This window comes from Heteronotia binoei, chromosome 10 (assembly GCF_032191835.1).
Source record: "Heteronotia binoei isolate CCM8104 ecotype False Entrance Well chromosome 10, APGP_CSIRO_Hbin_v1, whole genome shotgun sequence".
Classification (NCBI taxonomy): domain Eukaryota; kingdom Metazoa; phylum Chordata; class Lepidosauria; order Squamata; family Gekkonidae; genus Heteronotia; species Heteronotia binoei.
In genome coordinates this window covers 3,925,080-3,949,848 of record NC_083232.1, presented here as the reverse complement: position 1 = coordinate 3,949,848, position 24,769 = coordinate 3,925,080, and the positions used below count along the sequence as shown (strand labels likewise).

General features: G+C 50.1%; 1 protein-coding gene across 1 annotated transcript in view; it reads left to right on the top strand.

Annotated features, from left to right (window-relative positions):
* LOC132578102 (D-serine dehydratase-like) overlaps positions 1–17,474 on the top strand; it is a 30,707-nt gene extending 13,233 nt beyond the window's left edge. Inside the window, exons 4-7 of the mRNA XM_060247946.1 lie at positions 11,657–11,778; positions 13,900–14,089; positions 15,525–15,630; positions 16,938–17,474. Coding sequence (XP_060103929.1) covers positions 11,657–11,778; positions 13,900–14,089; positions 15,525–15,630; positions 16,938–17,027 — 508 coding nt within the window. The 3' untranslated portion in view covers positions 17,028–17,474. The remainder of the gene's footprint in view (positions 1–11,656; positions 11,779–13,899; positions 14,090–15,524; positions 15,631–16,937) is intronic.
* Positions 17,475–24,769: the final 7,295 nt, after the last annotated feature.

Here is a 24,769-nt window from a genome sequence, read left to right as displayed (position 1 = left end):
TCAGCCTCTCTGCCCTGTTGTTGGCCCTCCAGAGGAACTGACTAGCCACTGTGAGACAGGAGGCTAGACTAGATGGACCCTCCCTGGTCTGATCCAGCAGGGCTCTTCTGGTGTTCTTCTCAGGGGAAGTCCTCAGCCTCTCTGCCCTGTTGTTAGCCCTCCAGAGGAACTGGCTGACCACTGTGTGAGACAGAATGCTGGACTAGATGGAGCCTCCCTGGTCTGACCCAGCAAGGCTCTTCTGAGGTTCTCCTCAGGGGAAGACCTCGGCCTCTCTGCCCTGTTGTTAGCCCTCCAGAGGAACTGGGTGGGCACTGTGTGAGACAAGACGCTGGACTAAATGGACCCTCCCTGGTCTGATCCAGCTGGGCTCTTCTGATGTTCTTCTCAGAGGAAGGCCTCGGCCTCTCTGCCCTGTTGTTGGCCCTCCAGAGGAACTGGCTGGCCCCTGTGTGAGGCTGGACTAGATGGACCCTCCCTGGTCTGACCCAGCAGGGCTCTTCTGATGTTCTTCTCAGGGGAAGGTCTCAGCCTCTCCGCTTTGTTGTTGGCCCTCCAGAGGAACTGGCTGGCCACTGTGTGAGACAGAATGCTGAACTAGATGGACCCTCCCTGGTCTGATCCAGCAGGGCTCTTCTGATGTTCTCCTAACAGGTCCAGAGTGAGATGCCACCCACCTCTTCCCTTGAAGTACCCCCCCCCCCAGTTAAGAGGCCATAAACGCAGATCTCTGGCCCGCCTTTATTGCCTCTGCCCGCAGATTATAGAGGGCCTGGCTTCCTGAGCCACTTTCTGAGGGGGTGGGCAGAGATGATGATTCCGTGCCCCCCACCCGCCTTCAGGTGAGTTTGCTTTCCTTTGAAGCTGCCTGTTCAAAGCTCTTAGCAGGGTGCAGCTGGCGTTTTTAGCGGCATCCGTCCCTCTCTCCACATTACTGGGATGCCTTCCCCTTCCTGTCCCCTCCCCGCTCTTACAAAGCCAGACCCCCGGTTCACACCCAGGAGCAAAAGAGCCGGGGAGGGCTCGAGCTGGACTGCAAAGGAAAGAGGGGGGGGGCGGGTTGCAACCAGCTCCAGAAGTTCCCAGGACTGTCTGGGCTGGTTATGATTAATTGTAAAAGCATAAACGCTTCCCTAAAAAAAAAAAATTCTCTCTCCCTCCAGCCCTGGGGGAATCACTCCCAGCTTTCCGCAGCGTCTTTTGTTTCCCATCAGGGAAATTGGGAAGGGAGGGAGAGAGAGAGTCTTTTGTGTTTTTGCAGACCCCAAAACACATCGCTCGGGAAGATCTTGCCATAAAGTCTTCCTGGCCTCCACTTACCCAAATGGATTCGATTGGCAGGAAATCCAGGATTTTCACATTTGGGTTTTTTTTTTTTTAACTTCGTTCAAATCCTGCTTTTTCGCTCCAGCGGCTCACACCCTTCTCCTCTGTTTTATCCTCACAAGAACCCTGTGAGGTAGGCTAAGTAGAGAGTGTGGGCCAGACTCCGGGCTGTCTGGCAGATTTTCATGGCGTGGAAACCGGAATTTGAACCTGGATCTCCCGGATCCTTATCCAACACTGCACCGGCTGTCTCACATTCGAGAGCCAGTTTGATGTAGTGGTCAAGTGTGCAGACTCTTATCTGGGAGAACCGGGCTTGATTTCCACTGCTCCATAATCACCTTCTGGTGTGAGCTTGGCTTAGTCACAAGTTCTAGCAGAGCTGTTCCTCTCAAGAGCAGTTTCTGTTAGAGCTCGGTTAGTGAACATACAAACATATGAAGCTGCCTTATACTGAATCAGACCACCACCACACCCCCCCCCCCGGTGTCCATCAAAGTCAGTATTGTCTACTCAGACTGGCAGCTGCTCTCCAGGGTCTCAAGCTGAGGTTTTTCACGCCTACTTGCCTGGACCCTTTTGAGTTGGAGATGCCGGGGATTGAACCTGGGACCTTCTGCTTCCCAAGCAGATGCTCTACCACTGAGCCACCGTCCCTTCCTTAAAGTTGCCTTCATTCCTTGTGAACATCTGAAGCTGCCTTCTACTGAATCAAACCCCCTCGGTTCATCAAAGTCAGTATTGTCTACTCAGACTGGCAGCTGCTCTCCAGGGTCTCAAGCTGAGATTTTTCACGCCTACATGCCTGGACCCTTTTGAGTTGGAGATGCTGGGGATTGAACCTGGGACCTTCTGCTTCCCAAGCAGATGCTCTACCACTGAGCCACCATCCCTCCCTAATGCTTATGAGGCTCTCCAGGGTCTCAAGCTGAGGTTTTTCACGCCTACTTGCCTGGACCCTTTTGAGTTGGAGATGCCGGGGATTGAACCTGGGACCTTCTGCTTCCCAAGCAGATGCTCTACCACTGAGCCACCGTCCCTTCCTTAAAGTTGCCTTCATTCCTTGTGAACATCTGAAGCTGCCTTCTACTGAATCAAACCCCCTCGGTTCATCAAAGTCAGTATTGTCTACTCAGACTGGCAGCTGCTCTCCAGGGTCTCAAGCTGAGATTTTTCACGCCTACATGCCTGGACCCTTTTGAGTTGGAGATGCTGGGGATTGAACCTGGGACCTTCTGCTTCCCAAGCAGATGCTCTACCACTGAGCCACCATCCCTCCCTAATGCTTATGAGGCTCTCCAGGGTCTCAAGCTGAGGTTTTTCACGCCTACTTGCCTGGACCCTTTTTAGTTGGAGATGCCGGGGATTGAACCTGGGACCTTCTGCTTCCCAAGCAGATGCTCTACCACTGAGCCACCATTTAACTCCACTCTTCTTCTCTACCACCCTGGCTCTTTATTTAACACAACAGTTATATTCTGTCTTTCCTTGTGGCTTAAGGCAGCTTCCAATAACAGCCTGAAAACTTCCTCGGCTAAAAATGAAACTCAAATAGCAAGAATGCATCCTTTGATGTGCGATTAGCTTACGGAACTCACCGACACAAGATGAAGCGCTGACCTCCCTTCTAGATGGTGACTGATAAGGGACTGGTACAGGATGGGTCTGAATTTATTTTCACTTGATTTATGTACTTGATTTGCATCCTGCCTTTCTCCCCAGTGGCGTACATGGTTGTCCTGCACTTCATTTTATCCTCACAACCACCCTGTGAGGTAGGCTAGGCTGAGGGGTGTATGATTGGCCCAAGGACACCCAGCAGACTTCAATGGCAGGTTAGGGATTTGAACCTGGGTGTCCCAGATCATAGGCTGACAGTCTAACCACTACACCTGGAGTGCATGGGGTGTCAAACATGCAGCCCGGGGGCCAAATCAGCCCGCTGGAGGGCTCCTATCAGGCCCTGGAGCAACTGGCTCTTGTCTGCTTTCTTCTCCCTCTCTCTTGCTTCCTTCTGCATCTCAGCTTGCTTTGCAAAGCTTGCTCAATCGCACAGGAACTACAGAGCAAAACCTCAGTTTTCTCCATTGGCTGAGGCTCCTCCCTCTCCTGGTCCCCTGGGGAGGGAGGGAAAGAACCAGAGCTTCCTTTGCCCAGTTCCCTGGATCCCACGGGAGAAACGTAGAAAGCACCTTTAAGACTTAACAAGTGCTAATGTTTTAAGCATGTTTTATTTTAAAGGTTTAAAAAAAAAAAAAAAATCTTTAGTGGTGTTTGTCTGTGCTCTTTTAAAAGTTTCTATCTCTGCTACCTAATCTTAACACATGGCCTGGCCAGACATGGCTCAGCCCGACAAGGTCTCATTTAGGACAGATCCAGCCCTCATAACAAATGAGTCAAGACAGGGTGCGATTGCAATAAAAAAGGCCAACGCCTTGCTGGGAATTATTAGGAAGGGAATTGAAAACAAATCAGCCAGTGTCATAATGCCCCTGTATAAATCGATGGTGCGGTCTCATTTGGAGTACTGTGTGCAGTTCTGGTCGCCACACCTCAAAAAGAATGTTCAAGCATTGGGGAAAAGCGCAGAAAAGGGCAACCAGAATGTGTAAAGGTTTGGAACACTTTCCCTATGAAGAAAGGTTAAAACGCTGGGGGCTCTTTAGCTTGGAGAAGTGTTGACTGCGGGGTGGCATGATAGAGGTTGACAAGATTATGCATGGGATGGAGAAAGTAGAGGAAGAAGTCCTTTTCTCCCTTTCTCGCGATACAAGAACTCGTGGGCATTCAATGAAATTGCTGTGTAGTCAGGTTAAAACGGATAAAAGGAAGTCCTTCTTCACGCAAAGGGTGATTAACATGCGGAATTCACTGCCACAGGAGGTGGTGGTGGCTACAAGCATAGCCAGCTTTAAGAGGGGATTGGATACAAATATGCAGCAGAGGTCCATCAGTGGCTATTAGCCACAGTATATATATATATATGTGTGTGTGTGTGTGTACACAAACACATATTGGCCACTGTGTGACACAGAGTGTTGGGAGAAGAAGAAGAAGATATTGGATTTATATCCCGCCCTCCACTCCGAAGAGTCTCAGAGCGGCTCACAATCTCCTTTACCTTCCTCCCCCACAACAAACACCCTGTGAGGTGGGTGGGGCTGGAGAGGGCTCTCACAGCTGCTGCCCTTTCAAGGACAACCTCTGCCAGAGCTATGGCTGATCCAAGGCCATTCCAGCAGGTGCAAGTGGAGGAGTGGGGAATCAAACCCGGTTCTCCCAGATAAGAGTCTGCACACTTAACCACTACACCAAACTGGACTGGATAGGCCATTGGGCTGATCCAACATGGCTTCTCTTATGTGACACAGAGTGTTGGATTGGATGGGCCACTGGCCTGATCCAACAGGGCTTCTCTTATGTGACACAGAGTGTTGGACTGGATGGGCCACTGGCCTGATCCAACATGGCTTCTCTTATGTTCTTATGTGACTCAGAGTGTTGGACTGGAGGGGCCACTGGCCTGATCCAACAGGGCTTCTCTTATGTGACACAGAGTGTTGGACTGGATAGGCCTGATCCAACATGGCTTCTCTTAAGTTCTTATGAGTTGGACACCCCTGATGGAACCTCGCAGTTCAAACGCACATTATCTGAATCATAGATGCTGTGGCCCAACAGCCAGGAAAGGAGGAATTACCTTTGTGAAATTCCTGAAAACCTCTGGCTGATCTCTGCTGGGGCTCGACCCGTTTTTGAGGGCTCTGAGAGCAAGGGGGGGGCATGCCAACCTTAATCCCCTCCCATCTTTTATTCCCTTGACAATCCCGGGGGGTGGGTCAGGCCATGGTCCTTGCATGGCCAAGTAGGGTCTTCCAGTCTGGCGCTCTGACCATTGCACTGCACTGCCTGTATGATTCAGGTACGTGGTCCTGATGTCCCTCTCACGTTGTGCGCAGGAGTTGGCAACCGTGTCATTGAGCTGGGCACCCTGTTCTGGATCTTTGATGAGGTCCGGGCCACACAGCACCTATGGAATTAGTAGAAGAGATGAGGTCTAGACTAGGGTAAAAAGGTCAAGGTAGTCCCTCATGAAGGTTCTTTTTTTTATATATGTGGTGGACTTGTGAAAAAGCAAAAAAGTTTTGGCAGATGATACAACAAGAAAAGTCTAAAATTTTGGGATACGACTTTAAGAAAGTTGCAGAGACCTTTCTGTTGGGATTACAAATGGGAAAAATTTCCAAAAGAAGATAGAACTCTAATTTGGTATTTGCTCTCAGCTGCTAGGACATTGTATGCGCAGTTGTGGAAGCAAGAAAAAATACCAGAGAAATGGGATTGGATTGTGAAAGTTTTATCGTGGAGCGAGATGGACAAATTAACAAGAACTTTAAGAGGCCATGATTTGGATGTGTTTAAAAAGGAGTGGAAGAAAATTAGAGGATATGTAGAGAAAGAGTGGAATGTAAAAAGACATTGGACAATTTTTTAATATGAATATGAGAAAAGAAAGATATTGAACTTTGATTGGTTAAGGGTACCTTTATAACTGATCTTAAGTATATAACCTCGGTGGGAGTCTAGTAAGGGAGGGAGGGGAGATTGGAAAATATCATATGGGTTAGAGATAGTAATGATATAATTATATTTTGTTACCATATGTTATCAGTAAAATTGTTTAAAACGAAAAGGTAAAGGTAGTCCCCTGTGCAAGCACCAGTCGTTTTCAACTCTGAGGTAACGTCACATCACAACATTTCCATGGCAGACTTTTTACAGGGTGGTTTTGCCATTGCCTTCCCCAGTCATCTATGCTTCCCCCCCCCCCCCCAGCAAGCTGGGGACTCCTTTGACCAACCTCGGAAGGCTGAGTCAACCTCAAGCCAGCGACCTGAACCCAGCTTCCGTTTGGATCGAACTCTGGTCGTGAACAGAGCTTAGGACTGCAGTACTGCAGCTTTACCACTCTGCCCCACGGGGCTCTTACTAGGCTAGGGGCCTCCCTGCCAAAAAACAACAATCCGGAGACAAAAACGTTGGCCCATCCAGCCCGGACGCTTCAGGTTTTGTTTTTTTCCAAATACAGAAAGGAGGTTAGTAGAAAGGATGGGGTTTTTTTAACATTCTGGGAATTGGGGAGGGCTTTCTCCAGGGGAGATGTCTGGTTGCACTTCCAACCCCTCCCACCGCGCTTTTATTGCAAACTTTTAAAGAGCCCTTTTCCTAGTCACTCACCCTAGTGAGAAGAATCGCCCGCAGGTGAGCCATCTTGACAAGAAGCAGGCTTTTGTTTGCACCAAATATTTGCCAGCAGGAGAGCAAATTAAACTCTTTGTGGGCTAATAACTTGGTTGGGCGTATTTACAAGGGCTCTTTATTGGACGCAACACCATCGCCCCTGTCCGGGGGAGGTGGGCGCTTAAAACCCCTTGAAACCAACGAAACAAGCGAGATGCAACAGGGCTTCCTTTAGACTGGAATGTCCATCCTGCCCGTCGCTGACTTTCTGCTGACATTTCAGCGAGACGGCTTTGTCATCCCTGAACTTTGCATTTTTAAAAGTATAAAGTTGAGGCTTTCTGCTCAGATTCTGCATTTGGTGCCAATGTTCCCTCTCGACTGAGATGAGTGTGGCCTAGCTCACAGTTTTTTAGCCTCCGGCTCACACATAGAATCATAGAGTTGGAAGGGACCTCCAGAGTCATCTAGTCCAACCCCCTGCACAATGCAGGAACTTCACAAACACCTCCTCCTAAATTCACAGGATCCTCATTACTGTCAGTTGGCCATCCAGCCTCTGTTTCAAAATCTCCAAGGAAGGAGAGCCCACCACCTCCCGAGGAAGACTGTTCCACTGAGGAACCGCTCTGATGGTCAGGACGTTCTTCCTAACGTTGAGCCGGAAACGCTTTTGATTTAATTTCAACACATTGGTTCTGGTCGTACTTTCTGGGTCCACAGAAAACAATTCCACACCATCCTCTATAGGACAGCCCTTCAGGTACTTGAAGATGGTGATCCTATCACCTCTCAACTGCCTCCTCTCCAGGCTAAATGTCCCCAGCTCCTTCAACCTTTCCTCATAGGACTTGGTCTCCAGACCCCTCACCACCTTTGTCGCCCTCCTCTGGACCCGTTCCAGCTTTTTGTCTTAGCTCAGGAAAAATGGACCCAGAGCAAACTAATATGTGCAGTAGCTCTCAACTTACATGCCCGTAGCTCGCAAAGTAGAATTTTTGCTCACAAGGCTCCACAGCTGTGAGGGAATATTTGGCACGGTATTCTATTGTACCAGCTCTCATTCACCTTTTGGGGGATTTTGGCCCACAGTGTTGTGGCATAAGGGGATGGGACACTGGCCTGATCCATCATGGCTTCTCTTATGTTCTTATATGACACAGATTGTTGGACTGGATGGGCCATTGGCCTGATCCAACAGGGCTTCTCTTATGTTCTTATGTGACACAGAGTGTTGGACTGGATGGGCCATTGGCCTGATCCAACATGGCTTCTCTCATGTTCTTATGTGACACAGAGTGTTGGACTGGATGGGCCATTGGCCTGATCCAACAGGTCTTCTCTTATGTTCTTATGTGACACAGAGTGTTGGACTGGATGGGCCATTGGCCTGATCCAACAGGGCTTCTCTTATGTTCTTACATTGCCGTTCAGAGGCAGGCAATGGCAAGCAGAGAAGAATGGCAGATTAGCTTCCTAGCTAAGCTGGTGAGCTGTGACTTAGTCAGCTGTGACTTGATGGCCTGACCAGTGGTGACCCCATAGGGTTTTCAAGGCAAGAGACATTCATAGGTGGCTTGTCCTTGCCTGCCTCTGCGTCGCAACCCTGGACTTCCTTGGTGGTCTCCCATCTTGGGTATTAACCAGGAGCCCGACCCTGCTCGGCTTCTGAGATCTGACAAGATCGGGCCAGCTGGGTTCAGCCGCCACTTCACTTTAATCAGGAAGCAAAGTAAGAAAAAGCATATTGAAACCATGCCCTTGCTTGATACGATTTGTCTCTTGTCCAAGAGGAGCGGGGAGGGGATGGGGAGTCTGGCTTCTTTCCAGAGCTCTCTGGGCGTTCCTACCCACCATTCCGATCCTTGTGTTATTTATGGACCCTCTCCTGCCGTTGACGCTCTCCAGGCCCTGAGCTGCGTCTTCTCCGAGAGGCCGAGCCATTCCCCGCAACTAGGCAGCTACTCTGCCAGAGTTTTGTACAACTGATCTTCTGCAAAACTCACCTTTTTCGCTCTCTACTTGTGCCCCACAAACAGAGTGGGCCTCCTGATGGCACCTGGTTTTGGCCACTGTGCGACGCACAGTGTTGGACTGGATGGGCCACTGGCCTGATTCAGTGTGGCTCCTCTTATGGTCTGATGGTGTCTCTGTTTTTGGTGTTTTGGGGGGTGGGGGACAGTGAGAGGGCTTCTGGAGTTCTGGCACTGCTAGTGGATCTCCTGGTGGACCCTGGGATTTGGCCACTGTGTGACAGAATGTTGGTCTGGATGGGCCATTGGCCTGATCCAGCAGGGCTTCTCTTATGTTCTTATGTGACTCAGAGTATTGGACTGGATGGGCCATTGGCCTGATCCAACATGGCTTCTCTTCTGTTCTTATGTGACACAGAGTGTTGGACTGGATGGGCCACTGGCCTGATCCAACATGGCTTCTCTTATGTGACACAGAGTGTTGGACTGGATGGGCCATTGGCCTGATCCAACATGGCTTCTCTTCTGTTCTTATGTGACACAGAGTGTTGGACTGGATGGGCCACTGGCCTGATCCAACATGGCTTCTCTTATGTGACACAGAGTGTTGGACTGGATGGGCCATTGGCCTGATACAACATGGCTTCTCTTCTGTTCTTATGTGACACAGAGTGTTGGACTGGAGGGGCCACTGGCCTGATCCAACATGGCTTCTCTTATGTGAAACAGAGTGTTGGACTGCATGGGCCATTGGCCTGATACAACATGGCTTCTCTTATGTTCTTATGTGACACATAGTGTTGGACTGGATGGGCCACTGGCCTGATCCAACATGGCTTCTCTTATGTGAAACAGAGTGTTGGACTGCATGGGCCATTGGCCTGATCCAACATGGCTTCTCTTCTGTTCTTATGTGACACAGAGTGTTGGACTGGATGGGCCACTGGCCTGATCCAACATGGCTTCTCTTATGTGAAACAGAGTGTTGGACTGCATGGGCCATTGGCCTGATCCAACATGGCTTCTCTTCTGTTCTTATGTGACACAGAGTGTTGGACTGGAGGGGCCACTGGCCTGATCCAACATGGCTTCTCTTATGTGAAACAGAGTGTTGGACTGCATGGGCCATTGGCCTGATCCAACATGGCTTCTCTTCTGTTCTTATGTGACACAGAGTGTTGGACTGGATGGGCCACTGGCCTGATCCAACATGGCTTCTCTTATGTGAAACAGAGTGTTGGACTGCATGGGCCATTGGCCTGATACAACATGGCTTCTCTTCTGTTCTTATGTGACACAGAGTGTTGGACTGGAGGGGCCACTGGCCTGATCCAACATGGCTTCTCTTATGTGAAACAGAGTGTTGGACTGCATGGGCCATTGGCCTGATACAACATGGCTTCTCTTCTGTTCTTATGTGACACAGAGTGTTGGACTGGAGGGGCCACTGGCCTGATCCAACATGGCTTCTCTTATGTGACACAGAGTGTTGGACTGGAGGGGCCACTGGCCTGATCCAACATGGCTTCTCTTATGTGAAACAGAGTGTTGGACTGCATGGGCCATTGGCCTGATACAACATGGCTTCTCTTATGTTCTTATGTGACACATAGTGTTGGACTGGATGGGCCACTGGCCTGATCCAACATGGCTTCTCTTATGTGAAACAGAGTGTTGGACTGCATGGGCCATTGGCCTGATCCAACATGGCTTCTCTTCTGTTCTTATGTGACACAGAGTGTTGGACTGGATGGGCCACTGGCCTGATCCAACATGGCTTCTCTTATGTGAAACAGAGTGTTGGACTGCATGGGCCATTGGCCTGATCCAACATGGCTTCTCTTCTGTTCTTATGTGACACAGAGTGTTGGACTGGAGGGGCCACTGGCCTGATCCAACATGGCTTCTCTTATGTGAAACAGAGTGTTGGACTGCATGGGCCATTGGCCTGATCCAACATGGCTTCTCTTCTGTTCTTATGTGACACAGAGTGTTGGACTGGATGGGCCACTGGCCTGATCCAACATGGCTTCTTTTATGTGAAACAGAGTGTTGGACTGCATGGGCCATTGGCCTGATACAACATGGCTTCTCTTCTGTTCTTATGTGACACAGAGTGTTGGACTGGAGGGGCCACTGGCCTGATCCAACATGGCTTCTCTTATGTGAAACAGAGTGTTGGACTGCATGGGCCATTGGCCTGATCCAACATGGCTTCTCTTCTGTTCTTATGTGACACAGAGTGTTGGACTGGATGGGCCACTGGCCTGATCCAACATGGCTTCTCTTATGTGAAACAGAGTGTTGGACTGCATGGGCCATTGGCCTGATCCAACATGGCTTCTCTTCTGTTCTTATGTGACACAGAGTGTTGGACTGGATGGGCCACTGGCCTGATCCAACATGGCTTCTCTTATGTGAAACAGAGTGTTGGACTGCATGGGCCATTGGCCTGATACAACATGGCTTCTCTTATGTTCTTATGTGACACAGAGTGTTGGACTGAATGGGCCATTGGCCTGATCCAACATGGCTTCTCTTATGTTCTTAACCAGCCCTTTGAATCATGCCCAGAAATGGACGAGCAATTGCAGCAGATCTCTAGGTGCACAGAATCGCTACCATCCCAGGACCAGACCCTGACAGTGTCCGGGCTACACACGTTTTGGCCTATCGGGAGTCTTTGTTGCAAGGCTGTTGGGTGAAGAGCCAGTCTGGTGTAGTGGTTAAGTGCATGGACTCTTATCTGGGAGAACCGGGTTTGATTCCCCACTCCTCCACTCGCAGCTGCTGGAATGGCTTTGGGTCAGCCATAGCTCTCGGAGTTGTCCTTGAAAGGGCAGCTGCTGTAAGAGCCCTCTCAGCCCCACCCACCTCTCAGGGCATCTGTTGTGGGGGAGGAAGGGAAAGGAGATCGTGAGCTGCTCTGAGATTCAGAGTGGAGGGCGGGATATAAGTCCAATATCTTCATCTACCTAACAGGCTGTCTTTTGTGGGGGAGGAAGGGAAAGGAGATAGTGAGCCGCTCTGAGACTCTTCGGAGTGGAGGGCGGGCTATAAATCCAATGTTGTCTTCTTCTCTATTCCAATGCCGCTTTCTCTGACCTCTCCTGCAGGCTGCGGGAAGAAGGGGTGCCCTGCCCAGTGGCCAGCATCGGTTCCACTCCATCCTGTAGCCACCCCGTGACCGAGATGGCCGAACTTCAGGAAGTCCACCCCGGGAATTACATCTTTTACGGTAAGCCGAATGTGCCGTGACATTTTCCTAAATCACAAATGTAGCTTCTGGCCACCTATGGCTGTGTATGTCTGTGCGTAACTTTGCATCTCTGGGTCCTTCCTGTCCTGCCCTCCCGCAAAAGTGGAGAGGGGGCATTGGATCCTCACAACAATATGCTAGGCTAAGCGATACAACTCTCATGAGTCTCTGTGTTCTGCATTCTGTGTAGTTGTCATGGGTGGGAAGAAGACGACGACTGTAGATTTATACCCCGCCTTTCTCTCTGAATCAGAGTCTCAGAGCAACTTAAAAAGGTCAAGGTCATCCCCTGTGCAAGCGCCGGTCGTTTCCGACTCTGGGGTGAAGTCGCATCGCAACGTTTTCACGGCAGACTTTTTACGGGGTGGTTTGCCATTGCCTTCCCCAGTCATCTACACCTCCCCCCCAGCAAGCTGGGGATTCATGTGACCGACCTCGGAAGGATGGAAGGCTGAGTCAACCTCGAGCCGGGAACCTGAACCAACTTCCGTTGGGATCAAACTCAGGTCGTGAGCAGAGGGCTCCGACTGCAGTACTGCAGCTTTACCACTCTGCGCCACGGGGCTCTTCGCACCTAGTATGGAAAGGAAAGGTCCGCTGTGCAAGCACCAGTCGTTTCCGACTCTGGGGTGACGTTGCTTTCACAAAGTTTTCACGGCAGACTTTTTACGGGGTGATTTGCCCTTGCCTTCCCCTGTCCAATACATTTACAGTCAGTGTTCCCTCTAAACTGCAGAGTCTTGTGAGCAAAAACTCTACTTTGTGAGCTACTGGCCTTAAAGTTGTGAGCTCCTGCAGAAATTATTGTGCTGTGGGACTCTTTTTTCCTGAGCGAAGACAAAAGTGTGTGAGCTGGAGGCTAAAAATCTGTGAGCTGGCTCACGCTAACTCAGCTTAGAGGGAACACTGCTTACTATCGCCTTTATCTTCTCCCCCCCACAACAGGCACCCTGTGAGGTGGGTGGGGCTGAGAGAGCTCTGACAGCAGCTGCCCTTTCAAGGACAACCTCTGCCAGAGCTCTGGCTGACCCAAGGCCATTCTTCCAGCAGGTGCAAGTGGAGGAGTGGGGAATCAAACCCGGTTCTCCCAGATAAGAGAGCTCTGGCTGACCCGAGGCCATTCCAGCAGGTGCAAGTGGAGGAGTGGGGAATCCAACCCGGTTCTCCCAGATAAGAGAGCTCTGGCTGACCCGAGGCCATTCCAGCAGGTGCAAGTGGAGGAGCTGGGATCAAGCCCGGTTCTCCCAGATAAGAGAGCTCTGGCTGACCGAAGGCCATTCCAGCAGGTGCAAGTGGAGGAGTGGGGAATCCAACCCGGTTCTCCCAGATAAGAGAGCTATGGCTGACCCGAGGCCATTCCAGCAGGTGCAAGTGGAGGAGCTGGGATCAAACCCGGTTCTCCCAGATAAGAGAGCTCTGGCTGACCCAAGGCCATTCCAGCAGCTGCCAGTAGAGTAGTGGGGAATCAAACCCGGTTCTCCCAGATAAGAGAGCTCTGGCTGACCCGAGGCCATTCCAGCAGGTGCAAGTGGAGGAGCTGGGATCAAACCCGGTTCTCCCAGATAAGAGAGCTCTGGCTGACCCAAGGCCATTCCAGCAGCTGCAAGTGGAGGAGCTGGGATCAAGCCCGGTTCTCCCAGATAAGACCCCGCGCACTTAACTCTGCACAAAACTAGCTCTTCGTATCAAAATCATCATGAACACTACAACATGCAGCTCAGAAATTTAAAATAAAGGAACTGCGGCTCACTGGCAGAGCGTCGGGTTGGCATACAGAAGCTCCACTGTCTCCCTGAAGGTTCCCACGGCAGGAGCAGAGATTCGAACCCGGGTCTCCCAGACATTAGTCCAACACTCTGAACCCACCAGGGGTGGCCAACGGTAGCTCTCCAGATGTTTTTTTTTGCCTACAACTCCCATCAGCCCCAGTCATTGGCCATGCTGGCTGGGGCTGATGGGAGTTGTTGGCAAAAAAAACATCTGGAGAGCTACCGTTGGCCACCCATGGTATAAGCAATAAAGACGCCCGCTTGCCTCAACCAAACACCTACATCACCTGCACTACATCACCCTCCCCTCTCTCTCCCTCCCACCCTGCAGACGTCCAGCAGATGATGATCGGCTCTTGCCAGCTGAAGGACATCGCGGTCCGGGTGCTGACCCGAGTAATCGGCCATTACCCGCATCGGAACCAGCTGCTGGTCGACTGCGGATGGACCGGGCTCAGCCTCCACAGTCTGGGCCAGCTAACCACCGGCTACGCCCTTGTGGAGGGCCACCCCAACCTCAAGTACGTGATGCTAGCGTGGGGCTACCAGCTTCCTGCCGGGGGTTGGGGGTCCCCCAGTTTGGTGGGCCCTAACCCAATGACCGGGTCATGCCAGGGAGTTTTCAATCCCGGTGAATGCGCAGCAGGGATGGGAGCGCACGAACGCGGCCGCCACCTGGGTTTGCGCCCGGTCTCAATTAAATTGCAGCTTCTCGGGATGTCTGAAAACACGAGGCTCTGAAAACACAAACCTCCATCTTCCACGAGTGGCCAGATGTGGCTATTAGGAATGTCACCCCATCCTCCTGCAGCTCTCATGGGGGGGGGGGGTTGCATCCCAGATGTAGAAGAAGATTGTAGATTTATACCCCGCCCTTCTCTCTGAATCAGAGACTCAGAGCAGCTCACAATCTCCTATATCTTCTCTCCCCGCAACAGACACCCTGTGAGGTGGGTGGGGCTGAGAGGGCTCTCACAGCAGCTGCTCTTTCAAGGACAACTCCTGCGATAGCTATGGCTAAACCAAGGCCATTCCAGCAGGTGCAAGTGGAGAAGTGGGGAATCATATGTGGTTCTCCCAGATAAGTGTCCACGCACTTAACCACTACACCCAACTGGCTCTCTATTAGAGCTATGGCTGACCCCAGGACATTCCAGCTGCTGCAAGTGGAGGAGTGGGGAATCAAACCCGGTTCTCCCAGATAAGAGTCCACACACTTAACCACTACACCCAACTGGCTCTCTATTAGAGCTATGGCTGACCCAAGGCCATTCCAGCAGGTGCAAGGGGAGGAGTGGGGAATCAAACCCGATTCTCCCAGAAAAGAGCCAACACACTTAACCACTTGAAGAATATGACTGCAGATTTATACCCCGTCCTCCTCTCTGAATCAGAGACTCAAGAGCTGCTCACAATCTCCTATAACTTCTAACCCCACAACTGACACCCTGTGAGGTGGGTGGGGCTGAGAGAGCTCTTACAGCAGCTGCCCTTTCACGGACCACTCCTGCGAGAGCTATGGCTGACCCCAGGACCTTCCAGCAGCTGCGAGTGGAGGAGGGGAGAATCAAACCCGGTTCTCCCAGATAAGAGTCCGCACACTTAACCACTACACCAAACTGGCTCTCTATTAGAGCTCTGGCTGACGCAAGGCCATTCCAGCAGGTGCAAGGGGAGGAGTGGGGAATCAAACCGGGTTCAGCCAGATAAGAGTCCGCGCACTTAACCACTACACCCAACTGGCTCTCCCTCCCCACCTTGTCTCACCTGTATCCTCATTGCAAAAGCTTCTTCGAGGCTGTAAATTGAGCAGGGGAAGTTATTGCAGCAGGACCCCTGATGAGCAAAAGGGGCGCTGATAAGGGGGAGCAGTGGGATTCTCTGGCTTGCATGGGAAGGAAACCCACAAGTAGGTTCCATAGGGCATGCCCAGTTCCTTCTCTTCCTCCTTCGCAGGCTGGTGGGGATGACACAGGAGCATGGAAGGATTGAGCCGGTCACCGGGAAGCTGGATTGGGCCCAGTTCCCCTTGGGAAGCCTCCTGGCTTTGATCCCTTACCACGTAAGTATTGTTCTTGTGGTTGCTGGCCTCCGGGTGGGCCCAGATATCTCGCACTATTATAGTTGATCTCCAGACAACCAAGATCGGTTGCCCTGGAGAAAAGGGCTGCTTTGGAGGGTGGGCATCCAAAGAACATCAGAAGAGCCCTGCTGGGTCAGACCGGTGAGGGTTCCTCTAGTCCACCATCCTGCTTCACACAGTGGCCGCCCACAACAACAGGGCAGAGAGGCTGAGGCCTTCCCCTGAGAAGAACATCAGAAGAGCCCTGCTGGGTCAGACCACGGAGGGTCCATCTAGTCCAGTATCCCATCTCACACAGTGGCCAGCCAGTTCCTCTGGAGGGCCAACAACAGGGCAGAGAGGCTGAGGCCTTCCCCTGAGGAGAACACCAGAAGAGCCCTGCTGAATCAGACCAGTGAGGGTCCATCTAGTCCAGCCTCTTGTCTCACACAGTGGCTAGTCAGTTCCTCTGGAGGGCCAACAACAGGGCAGAGAGGCTGAGGCCTTCCCCTGAGAAGAACACCAGAAGAGCCCTGCTGAATCAGACCAGTGAGGGTCCATCTTGTCCAGCCTCCTGTCTCACACAGTGGCCAACCAGTTCCCACCTCAAACAGTGGCCAACCAGTTCTTCTGGAGGTCCAACAACAGGGCAGAGAGGCCGAGGCCTTTCCCTGAGAAGAACCTCAGAGGAGCCCTGCTGGATCAGACCAGTGAGGGTCCATCTAGTCCAGCCTCCTGTCTCACACAGTGGCCAACCAGTTCTTCTGGAGGTCCAACAACAGGGCAGAGAGGCCGAGGCCTTCGCCTGAGGAGAACATCAGAAGAGCCCTTCTGGATCAGACCAGTGAGGGTCCATCTACTCCAGCCTCATGTCTCACAGAGAGGCAAATGAGTTCCTCTGGAGGGCCAACAACAGGGCAGAGAGGCCGAGGCCTTCCCCTGAGAAGAACATCATTTGAGCCCTGCTGGGTCAGACCTGTGAGGGTCTACCTAGTCCAGCCTCCTGTCTCACACAGTGGCCACCCAGTTCCTCTGGAGGTCCAACAACAGGGCAAAGAGGCCAATCCTCCAGGAGCTTACGAGGCTCTTTTTTGAAAGCTCTTGGAGGATTGGCTCCATCAGGGAGGTGTGGCCTAATATGCAAAGGAGCTCCTGCTAGAATTCCACCCCTGCCCGTAATCACCTTTCCCTCGCCCCTGGGCGCCACCAGCTGTGCTCACTCCTGCCTCGAGCAGCCCTTATCGTCTCCCCTTGCCAGCCATTTTGCAGCTATTTTTAATGTTGCGTTTCCTCTCTGTCCCCAACAGGCCTGTGCCACAGCGGCTATGCACCCCACTTACTACGTCCACGTCAAAGGCCAGGTGGTGGCCACGTGGACGCCGGTCCGAGGATGGTAGGAAGGCTTGAAGGAGAGCGCTTTTGACTGGGCCACAAGGAGGCGGTTTCCGAAGAAAGGTGGACGTGGCCTCCAGGCGCAGCCTTGTCGGGGGGCTGGTGGCCAGGCTGATGGGAACCAGCAAAAATTCTATTAGCGTCAAATCTTTGATTCGTAAGAATGGCGAGGTTGTCCCTTGCTTTTGCATCCGGGCGGTCTAGGAACCCATCCTGTGCTGCTCTAGCACACCGCCTCCGAACAGGAAGTAGATTAATGTTCTCGGATACAAAGTTAATAACATGATGATTCAAAAGACGTCTTAATGAATGGGCCCTGGGTAGCCCAGCAAGCCCAGTCTCATCACATCCCAGAAGCTATGCAGGGCCGACCCTGGAAAGTACTTGGAAAGATGTTCCCCAAGGAATACCAGGTCTGGGATGCAGAGGCAGGCAATAATAATAATAAGAAGAAGATATTGGATTTATATCCCGTTTGGATTTATATCCCGGAGTTCAAGTGGGGTGGAAGTTTCTGGGGATGGGGAGTTTCAGGGGTCACTGGGCATGTGGGGGTGGGGAAGATATTTTTGAAGTTCCTGCATTGTGCAGGGGGTTGGACTGGATGACCCTGGAGGTCCCTTAAAATTCTGTGATTTTATGATTCTGTGAAACTGAAATTGTAAATCATGATTGAATAGCATTGAAGTGGCAAAAATTAAATGCTTTCCGCTCTCTCTTTGTTTTCTTTTATTCCTAAATTTAATCAAAATTGGGAGCTGTGTGGTGGCGGAATAATAAGCTGACAATAAAATGAGAGGTACATGAAGTGCATTCTTTAAAACCCTCTGTGGCTTGGGACCGGGATATCTGAAGGAACTTCATCTCTTCCTGACTGTCCCACCAATCAAAGACACTCGTCTGGTGAGCCCATGAGACAGGGCCTTTTTGTTGGCAGCCGCATGGTTATGGAACAAGCTCCCCCAGGGAGGTGCACCTGACTTCCAGTTTTCAGGAATAAATGAGGAAGAAACAGTTGAGAAATTGGCAAAAATAGACAAAAAATGGGCACAATGCAAAATTATAATTACAGTGACAACAAATTAATACATTAATAAAGTCTCTCCTAAATGCTGATAGCAAAAATATCTCTTCAAGCCTTTATAATTGGTATCCAAAACATAGTCTTCCAACTCTTTCTTTTCTCTGCAAGAAGCCAAACAGCAAGCCTATAATCCCTGGGGACCAATTTCAATGTTACACATCTTCCCCAGCCACGGGCTTCCCCGCACCTTTTCCGTTTGCAGGCAGCTTTTCCCACCAATATCCAGAAAACAATTTCCAAAAGAGAATGATTATTTCTGAAGCGGAACACCAGTCCAATAATTTCCCTCGACTATCCTTCCTACAACTTCCGCATTGGATTAATTTACGAGCGGTCCCAAATCGTTAGTTTTAATATCGTATTTTGTGTATTCTTTTTTTTTTTACACATTTTATTGTGTTTACTGTTTAATTCCTTTGGAGCCCTCCCTTTTAGCCCAAAGGGGATCCACAGCAGTTTACATCATTCCCTTCTCTTCCAGTTTTGCCCTCGACGACAACCCTGTGGGGTAGGTTAGGCTGAGAGGATGGGACTGGTCCAGGGTCCCCTAGCGAGCTTCAGTGGCACAGGTGGAGATTTTGTTGCACATAGACGAAGTCCCCTTCTTCCCAAAAAAGGACTTCCCCTAACAACAGATGTGCAGAGGAGCTGATGTGCAGATCTCTTTATTAAGAACTGAAGTCCTTTCCGCGGCCTCACATTATCATACCCGCCTGAACAGAGAAGCTATTGAGATTTACAAACACCAGCACAACTTTAACAGAAAGGAAGAAGGCATTTCCATCCACCAGTCTTGGTATCCAGCTCTGCAAAACACCCTACAGATTATAAATTGCAGAAATTCACAGAACAACCAGTACATTCCACAGAACAATCAGCACAGTCAACAACCATCTTCCTTTTCTTCACACCCCTTCCAACCCTCCCAGCAATCAACACAGAACAATGGTCACATTCAACAGCCAGTTTCCTTATCACTACCTTTCCAGGAAGCCCCACCAAACAATGGGCACATCCGCAAACCTATTGCCCTTTCACCACACCCCCTCCAGCCTAGAAATAGCAGCTCTCCAGCAGCCCTGGCCTCACTCAATGCACAGCAGCCAAGAAGGGCAGAGCGCCTGCTCCGGCTGCAACGCCACTGAGGATGTTCTCCGCAGCCGAGAACGAAACGCCTGGAAGAAAAACTTTCTCCAGTAGAACACGGCACTTGAGCCCGAAAGATTCTACAAACCCTGAAGGGAATTCAGTTGATCGGCTACAGAGTTCTCGCTTCCAGCAATTTGTGGTATCCCATTGACTTAGAAGAAGCCCATCTCTCTCAGAATGGGGCAATCCCTTAGGGAGTTCTTTGTTCTCTACTCCCAGTCTCCCGTCTTCCTGGCATCTAGAATCTGCACGGAACTTTGTGGTCAGGTGTCCCTTTAAAATTGTGCAGATGGCTTGGTTCCAGAGAACGTGTAAGTAAGTACAATCTCTACTTTGCGGGCGTGAGGGCTTCTTCAGGCTAGGGGTCCTTCCTGAGGTAGGGAGAAAAGGGCAACTAGAATGATTCAAGGTTTGGAATACTTTCCCTATGAAGAAAGGCTAAAACGCTTGGGGCTCTTTAGCTTGGAGAAACGTCGACTGCGGGGTGACATAGAGGTTTACAAGATGATACATGGGATGGAATAAGGAGAGAAAGAAATCCTTTTCTCCCTTTCTCACAATACAAGAACTCGTGGGCATTCAATGAAATTGCTGAGCAGTCAGGTTAAAATGGATAGAAGGAAGTACTTCTTCACCCAAAGCATGATTAACATGTGGAATTCACTGCCACAGGAGATGGCAGTGGCTATAAGCATAGCCAGCTTCAAGAGGGGATTGGATAAAAATATGGAGCTGAGGTCCATCAGTGGCTATTAGCCACAGTGTATATATATATATATATATTGGCCACTGTGTGACACAGAGTGTTGGACTGGATGGGCCATTGGCCTGATCCAACATGGCTTCTCTTATGTGACACAGAGTGTTGGACTGGATGGGCCATTGGCCTGATCCAACATGGCTTCTCTTATGTTCTTATGTGACACAGAGTGTTGGACTGGATGGGCCATTGGCCTGATCCAACAGGGCTTCTCTTATGTTCTTATGTGACACAGAGTGTTGGACTGGATGGGCCACTGGCCTGATCCAACAGGGCTTCTCTTATGTTCTTATGTGACACAGAGTGTTGGACTGGATGGGCCATTGGCCTGATCCAACAGGGCTTCTCTTATGTTCTTATGTGACACAGGGTGTTGGACTGGATGGGCCACTGGCCTGATCCAACGGCTTCTCTTATGTTCTTATGTGACACAGAGTGTTGGACTGGATGGCCCATTGGTAAGGTAAGGTAAGGTAAAATTTTATTTGTATCCCGCCCTCCCCGCCTAGGCAGGCTCAGGGCGGCTAATCCAACATTGGCCTGATCCAACAGGGCTTCTCTTATGTCCTTATGTTCTTTCCTTATCAGAGGATGCTAACAGAACTCTGATAACTCCATTTTGCTAGAGAAGAGGCTTCCTTTTGGTGCTTACCAAAAACTCTTTGTCCCCAGACCACTAGGCTTAGAATCCATAGGAAAAGGTACTAAATACTTCAAAGCAAACCCTGCAAATGTACAAAGCAGGAGTCAAGTGTCACCTTTAAGACCAACCCATTTTTGTTTAGAACGTAAGCTTTTGAGTGCTCGTAAGCCCACTTCATCAGACCAGGAATCCAGCACAGTGAGCAAAGCCATACAGAGCTGAGCAGAGCCATACAGAGCTGGTAAGCAGTGGCCCAGAATGCAACATGGTGCAGATTTCGGAACCAATGACGGCGAGTATTGACATACTCAAAATAGGGATATTGGCTGTATAGCTCATTACATATGCTTTACCCATTTTCACTATATTTTATTGTATTCCTTTTTCTTGTGGCAAACTAGAATTATGTTTTCATGTTAAAAAGTAAATTAGGTGGACAAGAACATCACTGTCCGATGTATTTCTCTTTTAGCTGTATTGACACACTCAAAGAGGGACTTTGGTTGCTTATCCCATTACATATATTGAACCCATCTCCCATTGTCATTGACAGACAGTCTCACATTTTGACATAGTACTGTTTTGTTGCTTTCGCATGCTCCTGCTACTCCGATCAAAGGTTTGCTCAATTGGTTAATTTTACTATTCTGTCATTGTACCCTTTCACATTCTAAACCACTGCCTACCAGGTAATTCTACTTCACTGTCATTGGTTCTGAAATCTGCACCATGTTGCATTCTGGGCCACTGCCTACCAGCTCTGTACGGCTCTGCTCAGCTCTGTATGGCTTTGCTCCCTGTGCTGGATTCCTCGCCTGATGAAGTGTGCTTAAGAGCGCACGAAAGCTGACGTTCTAAATAAAAACAGGTTGGTCTTAAAGGTGACACTTGACTCCTGCTTTGTACATTTGCAGGGTTTGCTTTGAAGTATTTAGTACCTTTTCCTATGGATTCTAAGCCTAGTGGTCTGGGGACAAAGAGTTTTTGGTAAGCACCCCTTGACTCCTGCTTTGTTCAACTGCTTCAGACCGACACGGCTGCCCGCTTGGATCTACCTGCAAATATAATACTTTGAATATAATGTTAAGACAGGTTGGTACAAATTTGAATTGACATTCTACGGTTTGAACCCGGGTCCCCCAGATCCTAGTCCTACGCCACACTGGCTCTCAGAGTGAGCCACCTGGAACTCCATAAGGAAGAAAAGCAGCTTAATAAATGAATGACTCTACAAGTCGAAGTCAAGGAAAGGGGTAACCAATCTCTTTCTTCCAAACGTCCATTCTCTTTTAAGGGCCCTGCAGAGAGCCAGTTTAGTGTACTGATTAGGTGTGCAGCCTCTTATCTGCGAGAACTTGAGTTTGATTCCCACTCCTCCACTTGCAGCTGCTGGAATGGCCTTTGATCAGCCATAGTTCTCACAGGAGTTGTCCTTGAAAGGGCAGCTTCTGGGAGAGAAGAAGAAGACTGCAGATTTATACCCCGCCCTTCTCTCTGAATCAAAGACTCAGAGCGGCTTACGATCTCCTATATCTTCTCCCCCCACAACAGACACCCTGTGAGGTGGGTGGGACTGAGAGGACTCTCACAGCAGCTGCCCTTTCAAGGACAACCTCTGCCAGAGCTATGGCTGACCCAAGGCCATTCCAGCAGGTGCAAGTGGAGGAGTGGGAAATCAAACCCAGTTCTCCCAGATAAGAGTCCATGCACTTAACCACTACACCCAACTGGCTCTCTATTAGAGCTATGGCTGACCCAAGGCCATTCCAGCAGGTGCAAGTGGAGGAGTGGGAAATCAAACCTGGTCCTCCCAGATAAGAGTCCGCACACTTAACCACTACACCAAACTGGCTCTTTTAGCCCCACCTACCTCACAGGGTGTCTCTTGTGGGGGGAGAAGATATAGGGGATTGTAAGCCGCTCTGAGTCTCTGATTCAGAGAGAAGGGCAGGGTATAAATCTACAGTCATCTTCCAGGTCTTGTGATCCAGAGAGTGCTCTCTGTTGGACCCAGCGTTCCCTCCAAGCTGAGTTAGCGTGAGCTAGCTCACACACATTTAGCCTCCAGCTCACACATTTTTGTCTTCACTCTGGAAAAATGACCCCCAGGGCACAATCGTTTATGCAGGAGCTCACGATATTAATGCCAGGAGCTCATAAAGTAGAATTTTTGCTCACAAGACTCTGCAGCTTAGAGGGAACATTGTTCAGGACATGGAAGCAAATCCTCCTCAGGTAACAGCCCTTACCTCTGAGTAAGCCTGGGCAGATGTGGGCCAAGGTGTCACCCAATGGCACCTTCATTCCACACCCTCTCCTGGGGCATCAAAGGAACCATCCTTGTGAGAAAGTTGTTGTTGAAAGCATCTGGCATTCTGAAAAGCCGTGGATGAGTCAGAAACATTGTGGAATTTTGCGTGCCAGAGCGGATCGAAGGTGCCGTGAACCAGGAGCCCGTCATTTCTTTGGAGACAGATCGAGACGGGCAGCCATGTTTGTCTGTCTGTAGCAGCAGAAAACTGGAGAGGACTCTCGAGAGTCCTTTGGACTGCAAGAAGTTCCAATCAGTCAGTCCTAAAGGAAATCAAGACCAGCTATGCGTGCGTTCTCAAAGGAAGAGACAGCCTGGTGGATGGTGTGCCTCCATGCTTTGCGATCTGAGGCTAGGTCAGACCACTGGTGATGGTTGATGCGACAGGTGCCCAGGGATTTCTTCAAGGAGTCCTTGTACCTCTTCTTTGGTGCCCCTCTATTTTTCTTTTTGTCTTGAGGACAAAAGGAGATTGAGGAAGAATCGCACTGCTACAGCACCAACCCCAAATCAGACTTTTCCCTGCAGCCACTGTGGCCGGATCTGCCTGTCCCGCATTGGTCTTGTCAGCCACCAGCGAGCCTGCAGCAGACGTGGACTACTGCACCCTTCTTAAATCTTCATTCGCGAAGTCAAGCCGAGAGAGAGAGAGAGAAAGGAAATCAGCCCGGGCTGTTCCCTGAAAGGTCAGATACTGCGAAGCTGAAGCTCAAATACTTTTGGCCACCAAATGAGAAGGGAGCACTCGCTGGAGAATATAATAATAATAATAATAATAATAATAATAATAATAATAATAATAATAATAATAATAATAATAATAATAATAATAATAATAATAATAAGTTTTATTTATTCCCCGCCCTCCCCGCCGGGGCAGGCTCAGGGCGGCTTACAATCTGTCATGATATAGTATCATGATATGACAATACAGGTAAAATCAATACACAATATAAATACAAATACAGATACAAATATAAATTAATGTTAAAAAGCTAAAACTATATGGTGGTGCTACAGTCTCTATTTATACAGGCAGCGTAATATGCAGTCTGGTCACGTCTTGAAGGCTTCTTGGAAGAGGACGGTTTTGCAGGCCCTGCGGAACTGGTTGAGGTCCCGCAGGGCCCGCACCTCCTCCGGTAGCTGATTCCACCATTGGGGCGCTTCTATGGAGAAGGCCAGCTCCCTAGTTGTTTTAAGTTTGGCCTCCTTAGGCCCAGGGATTTCCAAAAGATTTTGTGAACTGGAACGCAGTGCCCTCTGGGGAACATATGGAGAGAGGCGGTCCCTGAGGTAGGCAGGTCCTTGGCCAGAAGCCCCTGATGCTGGGAAAGATTGAAGGGAAATGAAGAAGGGAAAGAATGAGATGGTTAGAAAGTGTTATGGATGCAACGGGCATGAATTTGAGCCAACTTAGAAGAGCCCCGTGGCGCAGAGTGCTAAGCTGCAGCCCAAGCTCTGAGTTCGATCCCAGCAGAAGCTGGGTTCTGGTAGCCGGCTCAAGGTTGACTCAGCCTTCCATCCTTCCAAGGTCAGTCAACTGAGTACCGAGCTTGCTGGGGGGAAAGTGTAAAAGACTGGGGAAGGCAATGGCAACCCACCCTGTGAAAAGTCGGCCATGAAAACATTGTGCAACATCACCCCAGAGTTGGGAACGACTGGTGCTTGCACAGGGGACTACGTTTTTTTAGGAGGACGGTGGAAGACAGGAGGGCCTGGTGTGATGTGGTCCACGGGGTTGCAAAGAGTTGGACTCGACTGTGCGACTGAACAACAATAAATGCAGTAGAAAAGAGG